Source organism: Puma concolor, chromosome A1 (genome assembly GCF_028749965.1).
Source record: "Puma concolor isolate L17-30 chromosome A1, mPumCon1.1.hap2, whole genome shotgun sequence".
NCBI classification, from domain to species: Eukaryota; Metazoa; Chordata; class Mammalia; order Carnivora; family Felidae; genus Puma; species Puma concolor.
Genome location: NC_141667.1, coordinates 53,449,816 through 53,470,089, shown reverse-complemented (window position 1 = coordinate 53,470,089; position 20,274 = coordinate 53,449,816). Strand labels below are relative to the sequence as shown.

The following is a 20,274-nucleotide window of genomic DNA, read 5'->3' as shown; positions in this document are numbered from 1 at the left end:
TAGTACCATCTTTCTTTTGGTGTCTGCTCCTATAGTTACTATCTCTATGTTGTTCATTCATCAGTTTCTTCTGTATTAAATTCTCTTTATTGAAATACCTAATCTGGTTTCTGTTTGATACAGTTCTAATTTGTGTTGACTGGGATAACTCATGTCCCCATTCAGACTCAATTCCTTACCTGTTTAACTGGTGGGCGATTATAGAAGGGATTGTACAAATAATATCTAAGGTGATGTTTCCCAATTTTTTTTTTCTGGGGAATACTAGTCCTGTCTCCCTGCAAAATAATACCTATGGCTGAGGGGATTTGGGAAATGTTAAATACTGTAGCAATCTGTGAGAGAATCATAATGCACATAAACATAATAAAGGCTCTGAGAAGTCCAACAGAAAAGAAACTTATTTTACTCTGATTCAGCACATCTTCCCAAATTACTTGATTAGAAAAACTGCTTTATTTTCATTTAACATCTATCACCACTCCATGACATACACTGAGAAATAGTATTCTCTAAAATCCTTAGCAATTCAGAAGTTTTATAATTTTATGGATTTTTAAGATCATTTTATTGGGGTGAAATCTGCCTCTAATATCTAATGAGTTTAATTGGTCTTACTTATCTGTTTCAGTTCTAAGCATAAACGTTGACTGAAAGTAATGTCCTTTGCAGTGAAATGTAGAATGATTGCTGAGGACGCGGCAGGAAGGATGTCAGAACACCAGAAAATTACTACAGGAAATGAAAGACGAGATGAGAGAATTCTGGAGGGGATTAAAGAACAGAGTTACACTGGGTTTGATGAGGATATGTATGGTTATGGCTATGTGAACAAGCTATGGATTCGCACTATGTGGGTGTGGCTCTCAGTTATACCATCTGAGTGCCACTGGCTGTTGAAGAAAATTAGTTATCTTCTCTGTACCTTGGTTTCTTAGTTGAAATGGAAGTCTGGGGTGCCTGGGTGGCTCACTAGGTTAAATGTCCAACTCTTGATTTCAAGTCAGGTTGTGATCTCAAGATTGTGAGGTTGAGCCCTGCATCAGGCTCTGCACTGGGTGTGGAGCTTGCTTAAGATTCTTCCTTTACCTCTCCCTGTGCTCCCCACCCCCCAACTCTCTCACTTTCAAAAATAAATAAATAAATAAATGGAAGATAATAGTGGTACATACTTTACTGATTTGTGAGGAAGGTTAAACGTAACATAGAGTATAAGATGATTAACCTCTGCCTAGCATTTAATGTACTTTCTAAAACAGAAACAGGCCCTATATAATTAGACTAATTTAATTTACATATAAAAGAATAGGAATGACACAAGTATAAATTGTTCAAAATGGAAGGACCTCAAAAGGGCATCTGATCCATCCCTCTTATCCTATAGCTGAGAATAGAAGGAAGTCTCCCAGAGACCAAGAGATTTGGTCACGGAGCTAGTTAATGGAGATGTTGGATGGAGTTCTCTGTCTCCCCCCCCCCCCCCCCAGTAGAGAGCTATTTCAATTAACTTGTCATTTGTTAGGCTGTAGAATTTTCCCATTTTTCTGTATTAACTCAAGAGTAGTAATCTCAAAATGTTTTTTTCTGCATTCATAGCTCAGGATGATATCAATGATATTTAAGCCCCAACAACAGCAATGAAGAGTTTATCAGTTTGGACAAACCACATCACATGCTTTTTCCTACTCCTAGTTCCTGTTTCTCTAAGAGTATCATTCAATATGGGAGAAACATGGCTGGACTTAGAATCAGGGAGAAGTAGGATAGCATAAAAAGAGAAATAGTCTCAATTAATTTTTTTCAGCTTTATTGAGGTATAACTGACAAAATCACAAGGTATTTAAAGTGTACAATGTGATGATTTGATATATGAATACATTATGAAATGATTCTCCCCACTGAGTGAGTCAATTAATGTATCTATCACCTCACATATTTACCTTTTTTTTTTTTTTTTTTTTTTTTTGCTGAGAACATTCAAGTTCTACTCTCTTACCAAATTTTAATTATGTAATATAGTGCTGTACTCTAGTTGTCATATTATACACTGGATGCTCAGACCTTATTCATCTTACAACCGAAAGCATGTTGAGTGAAGCAGGAAAGACATGAAAAATCATCTCTGTGAATACAAACTTAACTCTGTTTAGAGTGAGATGACTGAGACTGCCTGTCCCATACCTTCTACCTGTCAGAATCACTGGGGACTCTAACATTGGGTAGAGGTAACCACTTCATTTCTTCATATTTAAGAGAAAGCTCTTTTTCCCTATCTTTATTAACCAGATCCAGGGAACCATGTTTATTTTTGTTTTATTTAGTGGCATACTTAAAAAGGTAGAAAATATGAGATATAACCACAGTCAAAATATAACAAAGTTTCCTTATAGTCTCATTTTTTTCTACAATCTCATGGAATTATGATGAGCATATTATTTTTAAAGGAGCTCCTAATGAGAAAAAACACCACTGTATTGCAGCTTAATTAAAGCGATATACATATGCATACTTTATGTATTTATTGAGGTAAAATAGCACAGCAAGGTTAAAAACAAATGGCTAAGTTCAGGCTTAACTGTTAATTGTTAATACAGGCTTAACAATGTCACTGGAAACCATTTTACTAGCACAAAGGCCTTCAACATGCTGGTATTAACCTATTGATAAATATTTAGACTATTTATATTGTGTACTCTTTGACAACTAAGCCAAAATAAACATATTTTAAGGCAACCTTTGGAAGTATTAGCATTTCTTATTTTATCTTTGTGGTTAATGCTCTTCACAGTGACAATTAAAATATTGAACATTGAAAGACAAAGATTGGCAAATTCATCTTCAGGGCATCTTATTCTCATACAAATTCTTCCTCTAACATATAGAAAAGTCAGTTTTCAACAACCTTCAACTTCCAGTTTTGAGGGGTAACATTATTGCTTTTTGGCCCAAATATGCTTACTCAAAGCTATGTGTTACAGGTTTTCAATGTTCAGAAAAGCATCCATACAATTCTTAATGCTATTTTTAAAAATTAGAAAATGAGAACTTATAGAATAGAAGTTATCCTGGCTGCAAGCTATTCAACACTGCTGCTCACTTCCATTGTGTCTTTGGAAAGATAAACTACCCAGTATACAAGGTTAAATCCTGCAAATGCAACAGGGAACAGAATCCGAGAATACTGGTCTATTTTACTGGTGCCTCCAAAGGCTGCAGATAGTGGTGGGGGTGTGACAGGTGTTGACTGTAAGATAGGAGCCCTAGTGAGGACTTTGCTGGCCTCAGGGGATGGAACTATTGGCAAGGTCAGAGAGGAGATTCTTTTCTTCAGATGATACTTGGAATCAGGATGCTGTAGGGAAAAGACATAAAATTCAGCCTAGGTAAAAGACTAGAGATTACTTAGTTATTCACTTTTTCATCACTGACAGATATTTATTGACTACTTACTATGTAAGATAAAATATTAGCAAATTGTTAATAGTATTTGATAGTGCTGCTTTTCCAAGAAAGTGTTAAGTTTAAAAAAATGTTTTGTTTCTATCTAACATCCTATAATTTAATCCATCAGAAATTGATGCCAAGCATATTCCACATCCCAGAAACTGTGTTGAGCATTAGGCTATTAGGAAGAGATGAACCGTGTTACAAAGGCTTATCTAGCCACTTGCAATTGCTGGCGATGCATAAGCCTATAGGGCAACGAGTGTGGGCAACGAGAGGGGAATTCACTTTGGAATATATGGACAATTAGTTAATATAAGAAAATATAGCGGTGTGCCTGGGTGGCTCAGTTGGTTAAGCATCCAACTTAGGCAGAGGTCATGATCTCATGGCTCGTGGGTTCGAGCCCCACATTGGGCTCTGTGCTGACAGCTCAGAGTCTTAAGCCTGCTTTGGATTCTGTATCTCCCTCTCTCTCTGCCCCTTACCTGATTGCACTCTTGTCTCTTAAAAATAAACAAACACTAAAAAAAGAAGAAAATATAGCAGTTCAGTTAGTTGATATCATTCTTCTAGCCTACATCTTTATCATCACACATTCATAAATTTGAACCAGCTGAGATGACAACAACAAAAAATATTAAGGTGCTTGTATATGTGAAAAGCCAGTGGCAAAGTATCAATACCTTTAAATTGCATGGGATGACTGTTCATTCCTTGAAATACAATTGCCTCTTAAGCCCAGAAGTTTTATATTGAGAGCTTTCTGCTTCCCATTCAGAACTTCTCCACTGGTCTCCCTCCATTCTAAGTCACCAAAAAATGATTCATTGACTGACCTCAGAATTGTTATATGTTCTTTTTTATCATTTGAAATCATGAGACAACTAATTTTTGTCTTGAAAGAGATATTTAGCATATTAATTGTTAGGTGAGAAGTCTAAGTCCAGAGGGTGGAGGTGAAAATGCCTCGTCCATAGTTGCACAGCTATGGTGACTAGTAATAAACTACGCTGGTCAATTTCAATGCTTGTTTCATCATCCCCACATTTTCTTGTTTTTACTCTGAAGGATTGGGTCTAGTTCAGAGACTCTAATTCTGTTTGCTTTAGCCTCTTTTCATACTGTTAGAGACGAGGGAATCTTCCTTTGATTTGTATCTTTTCCTGTCTACATCCTGTAATAGTCACTCTCCTTGTGGCCAGGTTGTCGTTGCTGGGTCTGCCTTCGAACACTTGCTGTACATTATCTCTGCTCTTGTAAAACTGCCTTGTTTTCTCCCTGGCAGCAAAATCACCACTTTGATGCCTGGCAGGGTATGTTACTCACATGGGCAGACTCCTGTGGCTTTAGCCAGCAACCCCGCGGCAACAGGATGAGGCAGCTGCCTCCCCTGTGCTGGTTGAGCCACAGGACCAGAGTGACCTGCCGATGTGGTGACATTTGGAGTGTGAGAAACAACAATTCCAAGAAACTCTTCTTTCTATCTTCCTCTCCTGAATTTTGCTTTTGATTTGTCATGGAATTTACTGAGTATCTAAATAATAATAGACATCATTGACAGTTCAAGCCCAGTGTGCTTTTAGAGACCATGGGAAAATCTCTCTCTTCACCAAAAACAAAAATGAATCTCTATAGTCAAGTTTTATTTCTCACACCCATGGTGAATTTCAAGGAAAGTGTATCTTTATTTGTTAGGTATTGGCGCAGAATTGAGCTAGGTATTCTGGACAGAATTAAATAAATCATAGGTCTTGGGAGTAGAAGATAATTTAAAATAGTAGAGGTTTCAGTCTGCTGACCTTAGGAAATAAGTGACACTTTCTACTAAAAAACATGTGACAAATAAGGACTACTGTGCTCAGGGTCACCAGTCAGTATGAGGATAGGACCAGAGTAGTGGTATTTTGGTCAGTGTATGCTGCCTGTCTTAGGAAATAAACACAGTAACTTCTTTCAAGAGCTTTCTATTGTGTATCTCAGATTCTAATTGGAATTTTCAGCCATTGAGTATGTTATTGAAATATTCTCCACATAAAAGAGCAAAAAGTATTACTGTTGCATTTTCCAAAAAGAGTTACCTCCTCAAATTTTACTCTAGTAAAATTTCTAAGGATCGTGATGGAGTAGAAAGAGGGCAAGCCTTTAAAGCAGATTCTCTTTTTAAACTCACCTTGATTTTTAATGGCATGCATTGCCTGTGTTCATTTCTTTTTTAAGGAGAAACAGGGTAGACATAAAAAAAAATTCATTGAGACAAAAAAGTGATTATAAAACATAATCTGCCATAAAAATATAAAGCATTGTGTTATCTTCCCCTCTTTAGAGCTGTGGGGCAAAAAGGTGTTTGTCAATCTTTTGGCATTGTCACACATAACTTAATAAGAATTACCAAATGACTTTTGTCCAGCGTTAAGCAACATCACTCAAGACCAAACACCATGAAAAAATTAATGACATTACCTTGGAATTAAAGATTTGCCATTTCCTCATCTATTTCTCCAAACAATCTCTATGGAGGCTTGCTGAAGAGTTAAGACAGGAGAGTCAAAGAGCCCTGGATTGCAATTCCACATATACTACTTATCTACTAAATGAAGTTTCCATCTTTAAAGTTAGGAATTAAGTTTTTTCTTTTTGTTAAGAATTTGAGGAAGAAAATGTAAGATATATTTATCTAATAGATTTATAGATAGATGGATAGATATTATATATATATATATATATATATATATATATGAGAGAATACTTTTTTGCCTTAAAGTTATTATCATGTTCTTACATTCTTCCTTCTAAACATTATTGTGCCTTATCTCCTTTCCTGACGTGAAATCCACTTATTGGTAGAGGGCATATATTCTTCATTTAAAAAAAATTGTTTTAATATTTATTTATTTTTGAGAGAGAGAGAGAGAGAGAGAGAGAGAGAGAGAGAGAGACAGATTGCAAACAGGGAAGGGGCAGAGAGAGAGGGAGACACAGAATCTGAAGCAGGCTTCAGGCTCTGAGCTGTCAGCACAGAGCACATGTGGGGCTTGAACTCATGAGCCACGATATCATGATCTGAGCCTAAGTGAGATGCTTAACTGACGAACCACCCAGGCACCTCACAGGGCATATTATTCTTAAGTATGAATGTGCCACAGTGCCTAGCCAGTGCATAGAACAGAATATATTCTTAATAAGCATATGCCGATTCAACAAATGAATGAAAATCTAAAAATTTCCAGAATTTCTTAGTCAGGCAAAGAGGAGAAAACAAAAAGTTTTATGATTGTTTTACATTATATTTTAGTATGTTGTTTCATATTATACTGTAAGTACCATATCTAAATGCTTACCAGTAACAAGCACTGCACAGCATTTTGCATGCATTATTTTGCTTATTCCTAGAAAAAAATCTATAAGGTAATAGTATTATTTTCATTTTAAAGATGAACAAATGAAGGCTTAAGCAGGAAGTTCACACAATTACTGGCAGTGCCTGTGATGCTACCAATCACACTCTTAATCATTTTTGTGGTTTCTTCCCATCAGCTTTAAGGTTCAGGGCATGGCTTCCCAACCACTGAATTATTGACCTTTTGTGTAGCATACTTCTTTGTTGTGTCCTGTACATCATGAGACGTTGAGCAGCATCCCTGCGCTCTACTCACAAGATACCTGCAGCAACCCACTCCCCAATGTTGTGACAACCAAAAATATCTCCAGACATTGCCAAATATTCTCTGGGGAGAAAAGTCTTACCGCTGAGTATCACTGATTTAGAGTCACAGCTATCTCACTGCCCAGCAGTGATTGGGGGGTATTTCTAGCAGGCAGTAAATACGATATGCTCAAGGAAATGCAAGAGGCCTGGCTAACCCACATGCTGGACAATCAGTTCCTGCATAATTGGGAATTGGCAATACAGAAAACTGGACTACGATTTAGAAGAATCACATTGAATTTCTGAAATGAAAAGAAAGCCAATTTTGCAAGCCATTCAAGATACAGGTTTGCATCAGACCCCGCCTGCTCTATTGTAAGCCCAGCAGCTTCAGCTGATGGTAAAATAGGTTTTTGTCAGAGTCCAGATGAGGGCTCAGCTTGGGGCTGTCACTGTTTTGAGTGGAACACCTGTGGTTTTGAATTTTTCCAGCGCTCCCCTGCTGCTGAATGCCATCCTGCTCTGGGTATTTATAGAGTACTGCTTTGTTTTAAGTAATGCCACATTGCAAAGGTACTTGGAGTCAAAGTGGACTTTATGACAATCAGTTATTTGATGTAAGGATAAGACATTTGGAAAGTGGTTAAGGCAATTTTGATATGACGTTCAGTGAATCTAATATGTTATAGAGGAGGGGGCAATGGGTTACCTCACAAGAGAGAGATTCTAACCAGGGCTGCATTACTCAAGGAACAAACAAAGCATCTGTTTTTAGAACGAGCAAACAGGGCAACAAATATAAGAGAGAATATTTTTGAGGGTGAGAGAGAGAGAGAGAGAGAGAGAGAGAGAGAGATGACACGTGCCAGAGGAGCAAAGGGAGATGGAGGGAAAGAATCTTAAGCAGGCTCCACACTCAGCACAGAGCCTGATGCGGGGATCAACCCCAAGAACTGTGAGATCATGACCTGCTCCGAAATCAAGAGTCAGATGCTTAACCGACTGAGCTACCAGGGCACTCCAAGAGAAAACATTTTTGAAAACATTTAGTACTTGATATTTTAAAAAAAAAACACTATTATATTAATTACTATGAAAGAAATAAAAATTCCATCAAATTTTCTTGCATCTACGTAATAGCTGGTAGAATTGGGACAGAGACGATTCCAGAATTTCTATAAAGAAGCAGCTTATTGGCAGCAATCTGGTGGGTTAGTGGTGTGGGGCACATGTCTACAAACCATATTGGAATGCTTAGAGGGTAGAGAAGGAAATACTGGATGGGGATTTGATAGAGGGTATGGGGAAAGAACTAACCACCTACATCCCTCATCTAATCCATACTACCCTCTCTATAATTTATGCAATAGCACAACCATGGTGAAGGGACTCAGAGTCTCTCATTAACTTACTTTAACCCTTAGTTCTACAGAGTAATGATAGTATTCAAAGAAATCTTGGCAATATTTGGAATGCAGGAGGAAAATCTTTCATTATATGCTTTGTATCTCTTTACATAGGTGGAGGGAAACATAATAATGGCTGAGCAGATCATCCCACCCTTGAAAGGGATTATAAAAAGGACATAATATGTCTTATTTTCCTCTCTATGCCCAAGTTTCTAGCAATTGACTTAGTGTTTCTAGAACAGGACCAGGTTCATCCTTCTATCTCAGCTTAGGCATCACTTCTTTCAGAATCATGACCCCTCCAGTCGAGTTAGGTATTCTCACATGGCTCTTCCTTAGCCACTATACGTCTCTAACCAAAACGTTTATCACAATGTTTTGTCATGTCTTATTGGTTTGTCTTTCTTCCTGTTGAACAAGAAGCTTGTGAGGGAAGAGGCCCTATTGATGTCAATCACTAAATGTATCCCCGGCATTCTACAAAGGATATGGAACATAAAAACATTTAACAAGTACTTATGGTATGAATAGTTCAATGAATACATAGGTATTCAATAAATGGGTTCCAGATGAAAAGAAAAAAAAATAAATGAATAAACAGCATAATCAGTATAAATATAATTATTGTCCTGGCTAATGAAATTTTGGGCAATTTTGTTTGTAGATAATTTACCAAGAATATCACACCTCCTGTGAAGAAGAAAAGCCACATTGGATGTGTCAATAGGTGGGGGAATTCATTCTTAGGAACATAGGAATGAGGGCTTAGACCTTTAAAATAACAAGGAAACTAGAAAAAAATCCAGAAATTGATTGAGGTCCAAACTTGGTCTTACACACAAAATAAATATACCCTAGTCACATAATAATTAATGAAACATGAAGATAAGAATAACTCTCTAATCCCAAGAGAGCATGCCAGATAAAAATAATAAGGAAGATACCATATAAGCAAGAAAGAAGCTGTGGACAGTTTCTTCTCAAAATCTAAGAAGAAAGAAAGAAAGAAAGAAAGAAAGAAAGAAAGAAAGAAAGAAAGAAAGAAAACAAAGAAATGAAAAAAGAAAAGAAGGAAAGAAAACCCAGTATCTACTTCCAAATGCCTTAAAACCAGGAGGATCATTTGTCTACAGAACACTGCTGAGGATTTAGTTTTAGATGTCTCTTTGGGTTTGAGTACTGCATTTAAAACTCCTGAATTTCTTTGCCATTATTATATTACATTTCAAGGTCAAAATCAAAGTGATAAACTTTCTCCCATATTCATTCTAAGTAGTTTCTTGTGAAAAGCAATGAGGACATTAAAATATAAACTTAGAATCACATGAAATATCTAAGCACGTAATTTTACTTCAACCTCACCACATTGGTTTGCTATTTTAATGTTCAAATTACTCAAGTAATGTTATTTTGATTACAACTGAATAGCCATTTTTAAATGTCATGGTATTTGAAAGAAAAAATGACCTGGCAATCATAATATACCATTGTGTTGTATAAACTGCAAATGTGTAATTTATGTTTGTTCCTCTGCATTATATAAGGCAAATTGCCAAGGTTTGACATGAATAAATAAAATGTAAATGTTCTATGTAATCATCTATATTTATTTTTGATACCTACAAGGTTTGCATTGTTAGGTTTGCTTATTTTGGTTTTTATTTTTATTTTTATGATTTGACCAGCCTTTTAGAAACAAAATGCAGCTTTCCATTGCCTTAAAATATTTTAAGTGAAACCAGGTTAAGAAATAAATTTTTTCATAAGAAAAAAGTCAACTTGCAGTCAATTTTGAGATGATTTAAAATGCATTTTTTATCTAGCTTCCCAAAGGACCTGCTCATTATAGGTTACTATTTTAGAATCATAGAAGATAGCTTATATGAAAACCTGAGATCTTAAGTTCCATCTTATTAATAAATTATACCTTTAAAATAATAGACATAGGGAATGCTAACTCTATACTTTCTCCAAGGATTTGAAGTCATTTTCCTCTCAGTGATCCATATTCCAAAAGAATTGAATAAGGAAGTTGGTCTTTCTTTTTATCTCAATATCAGATCAAAGAACATATTTAAAATCATTTGAGTTATTTTTTATCTTGTCTTTCATGAATTTCTCTTTTGATTTTAATTGCATTTCTCAAAGAAAACTGTTAAACTGAATTCTGATAAATACCAATTCTTCTTTCTCTATAGACACATGTTAAGATAATGTATGGCCATTGGGACATATATTGATTATATGTCTATATATATACAGACAGTTTATAACATAATCACTTATTTTTACAAACAAAATAATTCTCAAAAATATTTTCTGAAAAAAAATATTTTCAAGTGTTTTGGACTGAGTCTTCAGAGTAGCATCTTTTTTGCTATAAAATTGACATTTTTGTGGCCTTTCAAAACATTTATATAGGGGCGCCTGGGTGGCTCAGTCGGTTGAGCGTCCAACTTCGGCTCAGGTCATGATCTCGCGGTCCGTGAGTTCAAGCCCCGTGTCAGGCTCTGGGCTGATGGCTCAGAGCCTGGAGCCTGCTTCCCATTCTGTGTCTCCCTGTCTCTCTGACCCTCCCCCGTTCATGCTCTGTCTCTCTCTGTCTCAAAAATAAATAAATGTTAAAAAAAAAATTTTTTAAAAATACCAAAAACATTTATATAAAGAAAACAACATTAGGTCATAGGAAGAATTTTGGGAATGGCCTAGCATTCTGAAAATATTTTATATTGCAGTATGCATTCCTTTATATTTCAACCTTTGAGAAATTATTGGGGAGGGGATGGCCTCTGCCTCTGGTGGATATCAGGACTTATGGAATCAATTTCTAGTTTTCCTACCAACTAGTAACTAACATTTCCCCCACTCTGAGACACTGTTTTTGATTTGTAAGCAGAGGTAGTTAGTCTGGATCACTGGTAAAAAGAATGGTAAACTTTTTTTTTTAATGAGAGCTAATTTAAGAAAAAAAATCTTTAAATTATATCTTATTTTATCTTATCTTTGGAGAAAATAGATTCCAAGAAATACACCAAGAAACTTGTTTCTTAGTATATCAAACCAGATGTTTCAATAGGAAAGTATCATCTTTTTACCCAAATACATGCCTGAGTATTTCAGAAGTACAACACACATAGTAATTTTTGTCATTAAAGTTAACCAAGGATTACCTAGACTTCATGTAGTTCCGTGATTTGGAAATGTTCACAAGAATTGGTTATAAAGACGTTTTTAGTTCAAAGTGTTTGCAGTACTTGATGTTACAGAGCAAAATTTTCTTGTTTTAAGAACTACTATTTGGAATTTGCATTGACATAAAAACTTGCATTTGTCAATAAGTTCTAAAATCCATTAAAAAAAGTGTGTGCAGTTGAACTGTTGTGAGAATTTACTCAGATGTGAAATTGAAATTTGGGGACACATTCATGACCCTTGAATTATTAATGCTATCATTTATTTCTTTTTCAAAAAACCTTTGAGGACCAGAGCTGAGCAACAGAAAATCTAAACTGAATTTTATAGGTATTTATCACTTATTATTAAGTCTTTGAATAAGAACAGGTTGGGATATATGCATTTAATATACAAATATGAACATGAGAATGTTTTCACGTAAGTCAAAAACTTTGCTTATGACTCAGCATTCACAGAACCTATTAATCACATCTTGCCTTCATGAAATAAAGCAGCAAATAGACAATTTCTAACAAAAATTGTCTATTCTATAGGAGTCCCTGTTTATTTCCCTAAGACTCTGAAGCTTCATTAGGAACTTTTTCTTTTTCACTTTATTCTCCCTAGTTGGTAGAAGTAAACCTGTTCAAAGGAAACATCTAAAGGCTGAGAAGAATTTTCTCATCTCCTCTGAGAGCACGGAATCTGCTAGTACCAGTGAGGATGATAAAAGAAGAATGCCAAAAGTTTAGAGCAAAGATAAATGAAGGATTGCTGCTTCATGTTTCTTTTCTTCTATGAATTTGGAAAAGAAGTTGGCCTTAGAACCAGAATTATGTAACTTGTGCTCAACTAATAGTATTTTTGGACTACTGAGTTGTTTGTGATCACCATTTGGCTGCCTTTTCCTAACTGGTAGGTAACATTAGAAAAGTAAACAATTACCAAAACAATCTCAGCTTCCAAGGGTTCAGTCGCTTTTGATATTGTCACTGGGGGTGAGGCTGCAATCTGTGCCCTCCTTTTGGCCTTCTGTGTCTGAAGATTGGTAAAATAGTTGACAGCCGCAAATTCAATAAGAGCAGAGAAGACGAAAGCAAAGCAAACAGCTATGAACCAGTCCATGGCAGTTGCATACGACACTTTTGGCAAGGAGTGCCGGGCACTGATGCTTAGTGTGGTCATGGTTAAAACAGTGGTGATCCCTAAAATGAAAAAGAATGAGAAATGCAGCATTAGCATTTAGAATCTGATAATAACATCAAATGACAATGTGTCAGTGGATTAAAAATTCTGCAAATGTAATTTTTGTTATTATTGTTTTTTTTAATGTTTATTTATTTTTGAGAGAGAGCACAGGCAGGGGAGGGGCAGAGAGAGAGAGAGAAAGAAACACAGAATCTGAAGCAGGCTACAGGCCCTGAACTGTCAGCACTGAGCCCAAAGTGGGGCTCAAACACACAAACAGTGAGATCATGACCTGACCCAAAGTCGGACGCTTAACTGACTGAGCCACCCAGGCGCCCATGTTATTTTTGTTTTTTAATTGTTGACAATTACTGTCATAGGTATTAAAATTTTTGTATCCTTCAGTAACCAGTGCAGTGGCATGTACACTGGAGTTGATCAAAAAATATTTTTTAACTTGATCTAGTTTAACTATTGTAAAGCTTAACTCGCAAATAATTCTAGTTGTTTACTTCTTAAGAAAACTCACAGCAAGTAATTATCATGTAAGTACTAAAACCTTGAACTCCTGGTCTATCTGAATAGATGATAATATCTATTATCATATTTAAGAAATCTATCTGGTATGAATAGTAAACATACATTAAGTCCCTCATTTTTTAAAATTTCTAGCTTGATTTTAAGATAAAATATTTACTCATGAGAAAATAATTTCATCACTGAGTTGTCAACAGTTTCATGTCTTGTATTATACTTGGAAAATTTATGTAATTTCAAGATGGTCAACATCATTGTATAGATATTCTTTTATAATTTGCAGAAGTAGGTCTATTTTAAAATATACTAAATTAAAAAGTCAAAATTCATGTGAGATTTCAGTTCAACTCAGGTCTTACCTATGAACTTCTAAATTATAATCATGAAAACTCAGAAAAATGGGATTTTGTTGTTGATGATATTTTCGCTTACAGCTCTTTCTCTTATTACATTTTGTTCCATCAAAACTAATAGTGATTCTAAATATCATAAATGGAGCTCATTATTTATGTTGAACCATGGGAAATTGGTTATATTTAACTATTTTCAGATCTTGAAAAATGGCAACGTTTTACAATTCAATCTAATAAAAGCAAGATTTAATTTATATATTAGATATAATTTATATATCAGGGTTCAATATCTTAACCTTTGTTTTCATGGGTTTACATGTCAGTTGTTACTTTTCTGCTTTTCCTTAGTTATGAAATAGCAAATTAAGATTTTATTTTATTTTTTTAATGCTCATTTATTTATTTTTTAGAGCAAGAGGGTGAGAGAGCACAGGGGAGGAGGGGAGAGAGGGTCAGCTGTCAGCACTGAGCCCCACGCAGGGCTCAAACTCATGAACCAGGAGATCGTGACCTGATTCCAAATCAAGAGTTGGGTGCTTAATTGACTGAGCCACCCAAGCATCCTGAGATTTTAAAAAAGAAAAAAACAAAAAAAAAACTAAAACGAAACAAAAAAGCCTCCTTAATAGGGCACATGAAAGTCACAGGAATCCAGCCAGAATTCTTGCTAAGACAAATTTTTTGTAGATTCATCACACAGCTTAGGATAATATAAGGGTCATTTTATGTAATACATATGCCTGAATAAGATAGGAGTCTATTTCCTTTGTGGATTGAAAAAGTGCACTAGTGTGAATATTCCCCTAAAATACACAAGCAATAATTGCTGGAGGATGGGTGAAGTATAGCCAAAGAATGAAGCATACCAAAGACAGTTCTGGCTGGGACAGACTCCTTATTAATCCAGAAAGACACTTGAGAAAGAATGACTGTCATAATGCAAGGAGTGTATATCTGTATCATGAAGTAGCCCATCTTCCTTTGCAAGTGGAAATAAACTGTCATTATTACGTATTCACCTGTTGGAAGACACATATATCAGAATTATTGCTCTTGACAGTATGCAAAAAGAATGCAGCTGGAAATAAATCTTGCAGATCTTTAAATTAACATGGGCTAGAAGAAAACAAGCAAAGGCATATTTCAATGTATGACAAAGATACTTAATCAGTGAATGATAGATACATCAGCTCACTGTTTTCGGTGGTGTTCTTTGTGTCATATACATAGAAAACTACTCATCCCAAGGTTACACAAATCCTTATACGCACATGGTTGCAAAATCAATTTTAAAGAAAGCTACTCATCACTTCAAAACAGCAAGCGTAGCTGAGGATGGCTAATGCAAAGAAGAAAGAAATATATACTTTGAAAATGTGCATTGGGGTCACCTTGTTGGGTTGCATTCATGAGTTGGTCTAATTCTTACCTGTGTTAGATTTAATTGTCTCACTAGATACTGTTTGTCCAATCAGATCATACTGGAGGAGGCTTGAAGATTCTTCTGGGACTTCGACTGAGTAAAGTGGTCCTTTTTTCCATGTATATATGATTTCACTTTTGGGGTAAGCATCTGAATTTTTTAAACAAACAGCAGTGAATATGACTAGTTGTGTTTTTCCTTTTTAGAGCAAATCTTGTCCATATAAAAAGGAAAATACAAACATAAATTTTCTTTAATGGTATTCTTTACTCTGTGTGACTAAAACCTCTATTTATAAGATTGACAGACATGATTAAGTGAGTATATTCCTGGAATCTCACTGAGAGTATCATAGTAATATTTCTCTTTTGCTTCCCAGTCTCTGATTATAATCAAATAATTGTATATTTTGAATGCATTATTTGGCTTTCAGAAGTCTTTTGTAACTTACAACTCCCAAACTTGAGTGGACAAGCATGCCCATCCATAGGAAAGTTAACCAGCCTCATAGGACAGTCAGCATTGATGGTAAGCCTAGGGACATTGAAATAAATGGTTCCGAGTTAGTATGATGGACAAATCATTTGGGTAGAGGAAGCTGAATTGGGAAAACCTCACCTCATAGTGTATAAAATAGTTCCATTCTGCATTATTCTGAAGAGTTTATTAGGGGTTGTCATATTGTGAGCAATTGATTTTTTGCCATTCCTGAAAAAAGTGTCAGGTGTCCATATTTTACTGACCATTAAGTTATTCAAACTCAAAATCTCAGTTGGCCCCCCAAACTTCAACCTCTCATCAGTCCAAGTCTGGCGGAAGAAAACATCCATTGTATATTCCTAAGAAAAAAAATAAGATATTCATGCAAACTGGGGAGATAGTTTATTAAGAATAGTTGATTCACTAGCTTATATACCCAATTCTAAAATTTAAGAAATAAAACAACTTTTTTATGACAATAGTCTATCAGAAAAACTATGATTTCAGTAAATTATTATTTTTCTCAAACGCAAAGTTTGAAACATTATTATAAAAGATAGTATTGTGTCGTGCAAACCTCCCTTCTTCACCTTTACCCTCTTCCACATTCTTCCTCCTTTCTATTAGTCATCCACCTCTCCATCTATTGGCCTATCAATTTTGCCTTCATTAGCTTAGAAGAAAAATATGAAAAGATTTACAGTCTAGGTTTTGTGTTGGCCATCCCACCATCAGTTAGTCTAACCATTCCCCTCAATGTCTTGTCCACCTTCAAAGGTGTCTCCAAGAACCCTGGTACCATGAAATCAACTTCCAAGGATAGACAAACTTCGCTTGATAAGTGTACTCTGGCTGACATCATAATTATTTTATATTGTTCTCAGAGAACATAAAAGCAAATGTTACCACAATTACTCAGAGGATCATTTAAGTATGCATAATTAGAACTTTGAGTTTTAATTTGTGGCTTTTATGAAATAACATTAGAAATCTTAGGAATTATGGTGAGGGCATTGCAAAAGTCAATAATAAATAACAGCTTGTAAGTATATCAAAATATTGCCAATAATTGCTTTGACTACTTTATAAGTTCCTTTATGAGACCTATTATTACAAGTGGTGATTAGATTTTCAAAGTATAATTTGACACATAATATATCCATATAATAATGGTCTAGGGTATAACCAATCTCCACTGTATAAATATACTTTAAAAATGAGACACATACATAAAATGAAGTTCCAAGTGTTCCCCAGACTTCAATAATATAATATAATATGGTTGTGATTATTTATTCTGGAGGTGAGTCAGTAGTCAATGAAAAATATGATAGTAAAATAATTGAGGATTCAGGATAATTCTGACTCCCCCTTCTTTCAAGACCTAATACATTTATCTCTTAAATAAAGTCCTCCTCCTTCTCCTTCACTTCCCTGTTTTCTTTCTTACTTTTGTCCCTCCCTCTCCCTTTCCCTTCCTCTTGTACTGCTTCCTTTTTCTTTTCTTCCCTTCTTGATTTTTTCTTTTCTTGACAACTCAAAAAAGCAGAAGATAAAAAGTCTCCAGTAACTACTTATCCACAGTTACATTTTCCTAATTAAATGAGGCAACTATATAAAGATTTATTTTTACTTCAATTTTAGTATTTATATTTTACTTTTAGGGGGAGATAGTACCTGAGAACTATGAAAAAATACCATGATACACTTTGTTCTAGAAGACTAGTTCAGATTTTCATTGCCACTTACTATAAATACTCTCTTACGAATCCTACAGCCATCTGTACCTGGAACAGAGTTCCCAGAACTCCTACTGGTCCATTCGTAACACAAAAGGTACAACATACTAGCCTTTCCAAATGATGCTCTCTACTGTTTAGTAAAATATACTGAGAAGGATGTGCCACAGAAAATAGCTATATTTTAAGTTTCATAGATATTCTCAATATACTCTTATATGGCGTATCATCTTTGTTGGTTTTTCTTTTTGCTACTCTAAAAATTTACCAGGACTTCATAAAGATGGGGAAAATCTTACCTTTGTAGAAAAAAATCAGTGCATGATATGTGGCCAGAAGAGAGGACTTTAAAAAGTCCCTTAGGTTAAAGCATTCAAGCAAAGTAGTGAAATGTGAGGGAGATTAAGCCAGGAATCTGCTCTAATGGCCATGCCCTCCAAGCATGAGCACACATATTGTATTAGGACTCTGGAACCAAGCTTGGTAACAATGCCCAATACTGTTAGTTCTGGGACTCTGCCCTCCCTTCACCAAATAAAACTACCCTCCTCACTCAGAAGTCACTCACCATCTCCACATCTGACACGGGCCCAAAACTGGTCACATAAATGTCTGTTTTAACTTCAGTGACAGCACCTGAAATTAGCCCAGAAGAATGGGGGCAATTACCACCAGTGATGTTAAGGAGACTGAAATTAATGACCTTATCACGAAGTCCCTTCTCATGGTCAGAATCTGCAACCTATCCTAAAGCAATCTCAGTAGCAGGAACCCTTGGGTTTTTCAACTCTGAAAACTCATACCAGTTGTGTTATTTTGAAAATTTTCTCGTCAATTTGGGGGAATTTAAGGAATGCAAGAGAACTAAGTTAATACTCTAATAATAAAAACTATAACAATAACACATCTTGATAGCTTTAATGGGACAAATGTTAAGAAAAGTGCTTTACATGGAGAATCTCACTCTATACTCACGTAACTCTATGAAGCAAGCACTGTTCATACACCCACACTACAGCTGAGGAAGCTGAGGCTTAGAGGGTTCAAATAATGTTCATAAAAGGTCACGAACAGAGGAAGGGGCAGAGACCCGATGGGAACACATGGCCTTTCCCAGTACCCCTGCACCTTACCACTCTGCCATCCTTCTGAAGCCTCTGGGTCTTAGAACAGCAGGAAGGGAGAAGGAGAGAACACATGTTTGGTCTAGTAGAGATACTGTCTCTCACCTCCAAATCCCGGCCTCAGACGATTGTCATAGCCTTCAAGCAAGTTGTCTAGGATCCGACTGATGTTTTCTGAGTAGAAGTTGCCTTCATCTTCAAGTTTCCCTAGGGTATTTTCTACCCTGTGAGTAGACAGTCAATGATCCTCACTCCCAGCCTCAGAGAAAATAGGCTGTCCAATCCACCCTCATATACTCCACCACAAATACATGCCATACCACCCAGGCTTCTTCCATGATTTGGTACAGAAGTCACCCAGTGGGTGTGCGCTTTCACTTTCCTTAGCGCTGAAGGGAAAAAACAAAATCTTACTCACCATAGAATAATGTACAGCCAGGGCAGAGGCGACGCCATCCTGCAGAGCACTGCAATGCCCCAGTTCACCCTCCTCCTGGCTTCTCCTCCCTCCTAACAAGCACCCCTTTGCCAATCAACTAGAGTAATATTCCAGACCCCTCATATCTCTTTTCCCTGTTTGTGTCCAGCCAGTAATCCGTAGATGAAGAGGTTACCAGAAAAACTTTGAAGGTCTCCCTTGCTCTCTTGTTCTCGTTTTTGCCTTTTCATGTGGAACAAGGTGGCTTATGGTCTTAGACTACATCCTGATGGACATTCAGCCTCTTCTGGTGGACTCAGTTAGGAAACAAGAGTCTGAAAGGACACTGTATGGTCGGAGAGCAGTGACAATAATTGAATAAGGCATTAGGGGAGATTAGAAGGAAGAAATCCACTGCTAGTTTTGGCATGGAATTAGCAGGTCCCTGTGAGAAAATCTGGAAAGCTGTGGCATCTTGCTGATTGAGATTATGTTCCAATGGCTCAGCATTTATTATTTCTGTGGTTCACAGAAGGATTCCTACACAGCTCTTACTGCTTATAAAATCTAACAATATTGAGATCCTTTTGGGTTATCTTTCTGATTTCATCAGCTTTATGGCATCAGATGCACCTTTCCTCCACATTTAAAATTACCCATCATTATTCATTGAAAAGCACTTACAATACACTAGAACAACTCCTTGTCGTCTGGCTGTTGGTTTAATTTTTTTTTCTGTTTTTTTTTGTTTGTTTGTTTGGTTGGTTTGTTTGGTTTGGTTTGGTTTGTTTGTTTGTTTGTGTTTATGTATTTTGCTTATCCTTCCTGTCAAAGATATGTCATCTCAAGCTAAGATATAAATAGGTCCTACCACTATCTTTAAAAACCCGGCCAATTTCATGGATGCTGCCTATAAGAGACAATGTCTGGAAATAGCTGATTAAGGTTCCCCATGTACAAATACTGTAAGAATAAAGCATCCATGGACATGGTTAATGCTGATGTTGTGGGCACTATTTTAATAGGCTTGCCACAGGTGAACAGAGAAATGTTTGAACTGAAAAAATAGCGTTCTTTACCTAGTCTGGTAGATGGAAGTTGGAGGAAAGGAAGTCACTTTAAACGTTAAAATTTTAAGCATTGTGAATCCCCCCTCTCATATATGTGTATATATATACTGTGTATATATATACATACATATATATATATATTTTTTTAAATAGTAATTCAGGAACACAAGAAATAGAAACAAGTGTCTCACATCACCATCTTCCTGCCAGATCTACACAGCATTCACCCACTTCACAGTCTGTAGCTTCAGAATCTAAATTCCAAA

At 36.0% G+C, this 20,274-nt stretch overlaps 1 protein-coding gene across 4 annotated transcripts; it reads right to left on the bottom strand.

The window, feature by feature from the left end:
• Positions 1-1,790: 1,790 nt before the first annotated feature.
• Positions 1,791-19,409, bottom strand: GABRA6 (gamma-aminobutyric acid type A receptor subunit alpha6). 4 transcript variants are annotated; one of them, XR_015252063.1, is made up of 11 exons: positions 18,939-19,409; positions 18,626-18,744; positions 17,965-18,032; positions 15,796-16,016; positions 15,629-15,711; positions 15,184-15,327; positions 14,621-14,773; positions 12,622-12,881; positions 5,908-5,969; positions 3,933-3,968; positions 3,277-3,352 (listed from the first exon to the last, which is right to left on the bottom strand). XR_015252063.1 is itself a non-coding variant. In XM_086708708.1 (10 exons), exons 1-10 carry the CDS (start codon positions 18,974-18,976, stop codon positions 3,077-3,079), a joined length of 1,398 nt encoding a protein of 465 aa, XP_086564834.1. In that variant the 5' UTR covers positions 18,977-19,407; the 3' UTR covers positions 1,791-3,076. The 4 variants fall into 4 exon arrangements, 3 of the variants coding, with proteins under 3 accessions (XP_086564834.1, XP_025779335.1, XP_086564968.1); XM_086708708.1 differs by lacking the exon at positions 5,908-5,969 and having other exon boundaries at positions 1,791-3,352; positions 18,939-19,407; XM_025923550.2 differs by lacking the exons at positions 3,933-3,968; positions 5,908-5,969 and having other exon boundaries at positions 1,791-3,352; positions 18,939-19,399.
• Positions 19,410-20,274: the final 865 nt, after the last annotated feature.

Coding starts and splice junctions, on each gene's coding strand:
- GABRA6 (XM_086708708.1), bottom strand. CDS start 18,976: ATGGCGTCGCCTCTGCCCTGGCTGTACATTATTCTATG. Junction 16,017..17,964: donor CCGTGTCAGATGTGGAGATG/GTGAGTGACTTC, acceptor TTTTTTTCTTAG/GAATATACAATGGATGTTTT. Junction 3,353..3,932: donor AGAGACAAGAGTGCAATCAG/GTAAGGGGCAGA, acceptor TTTTCCCTACAG/CATCCTGATTCCAAGTATCA.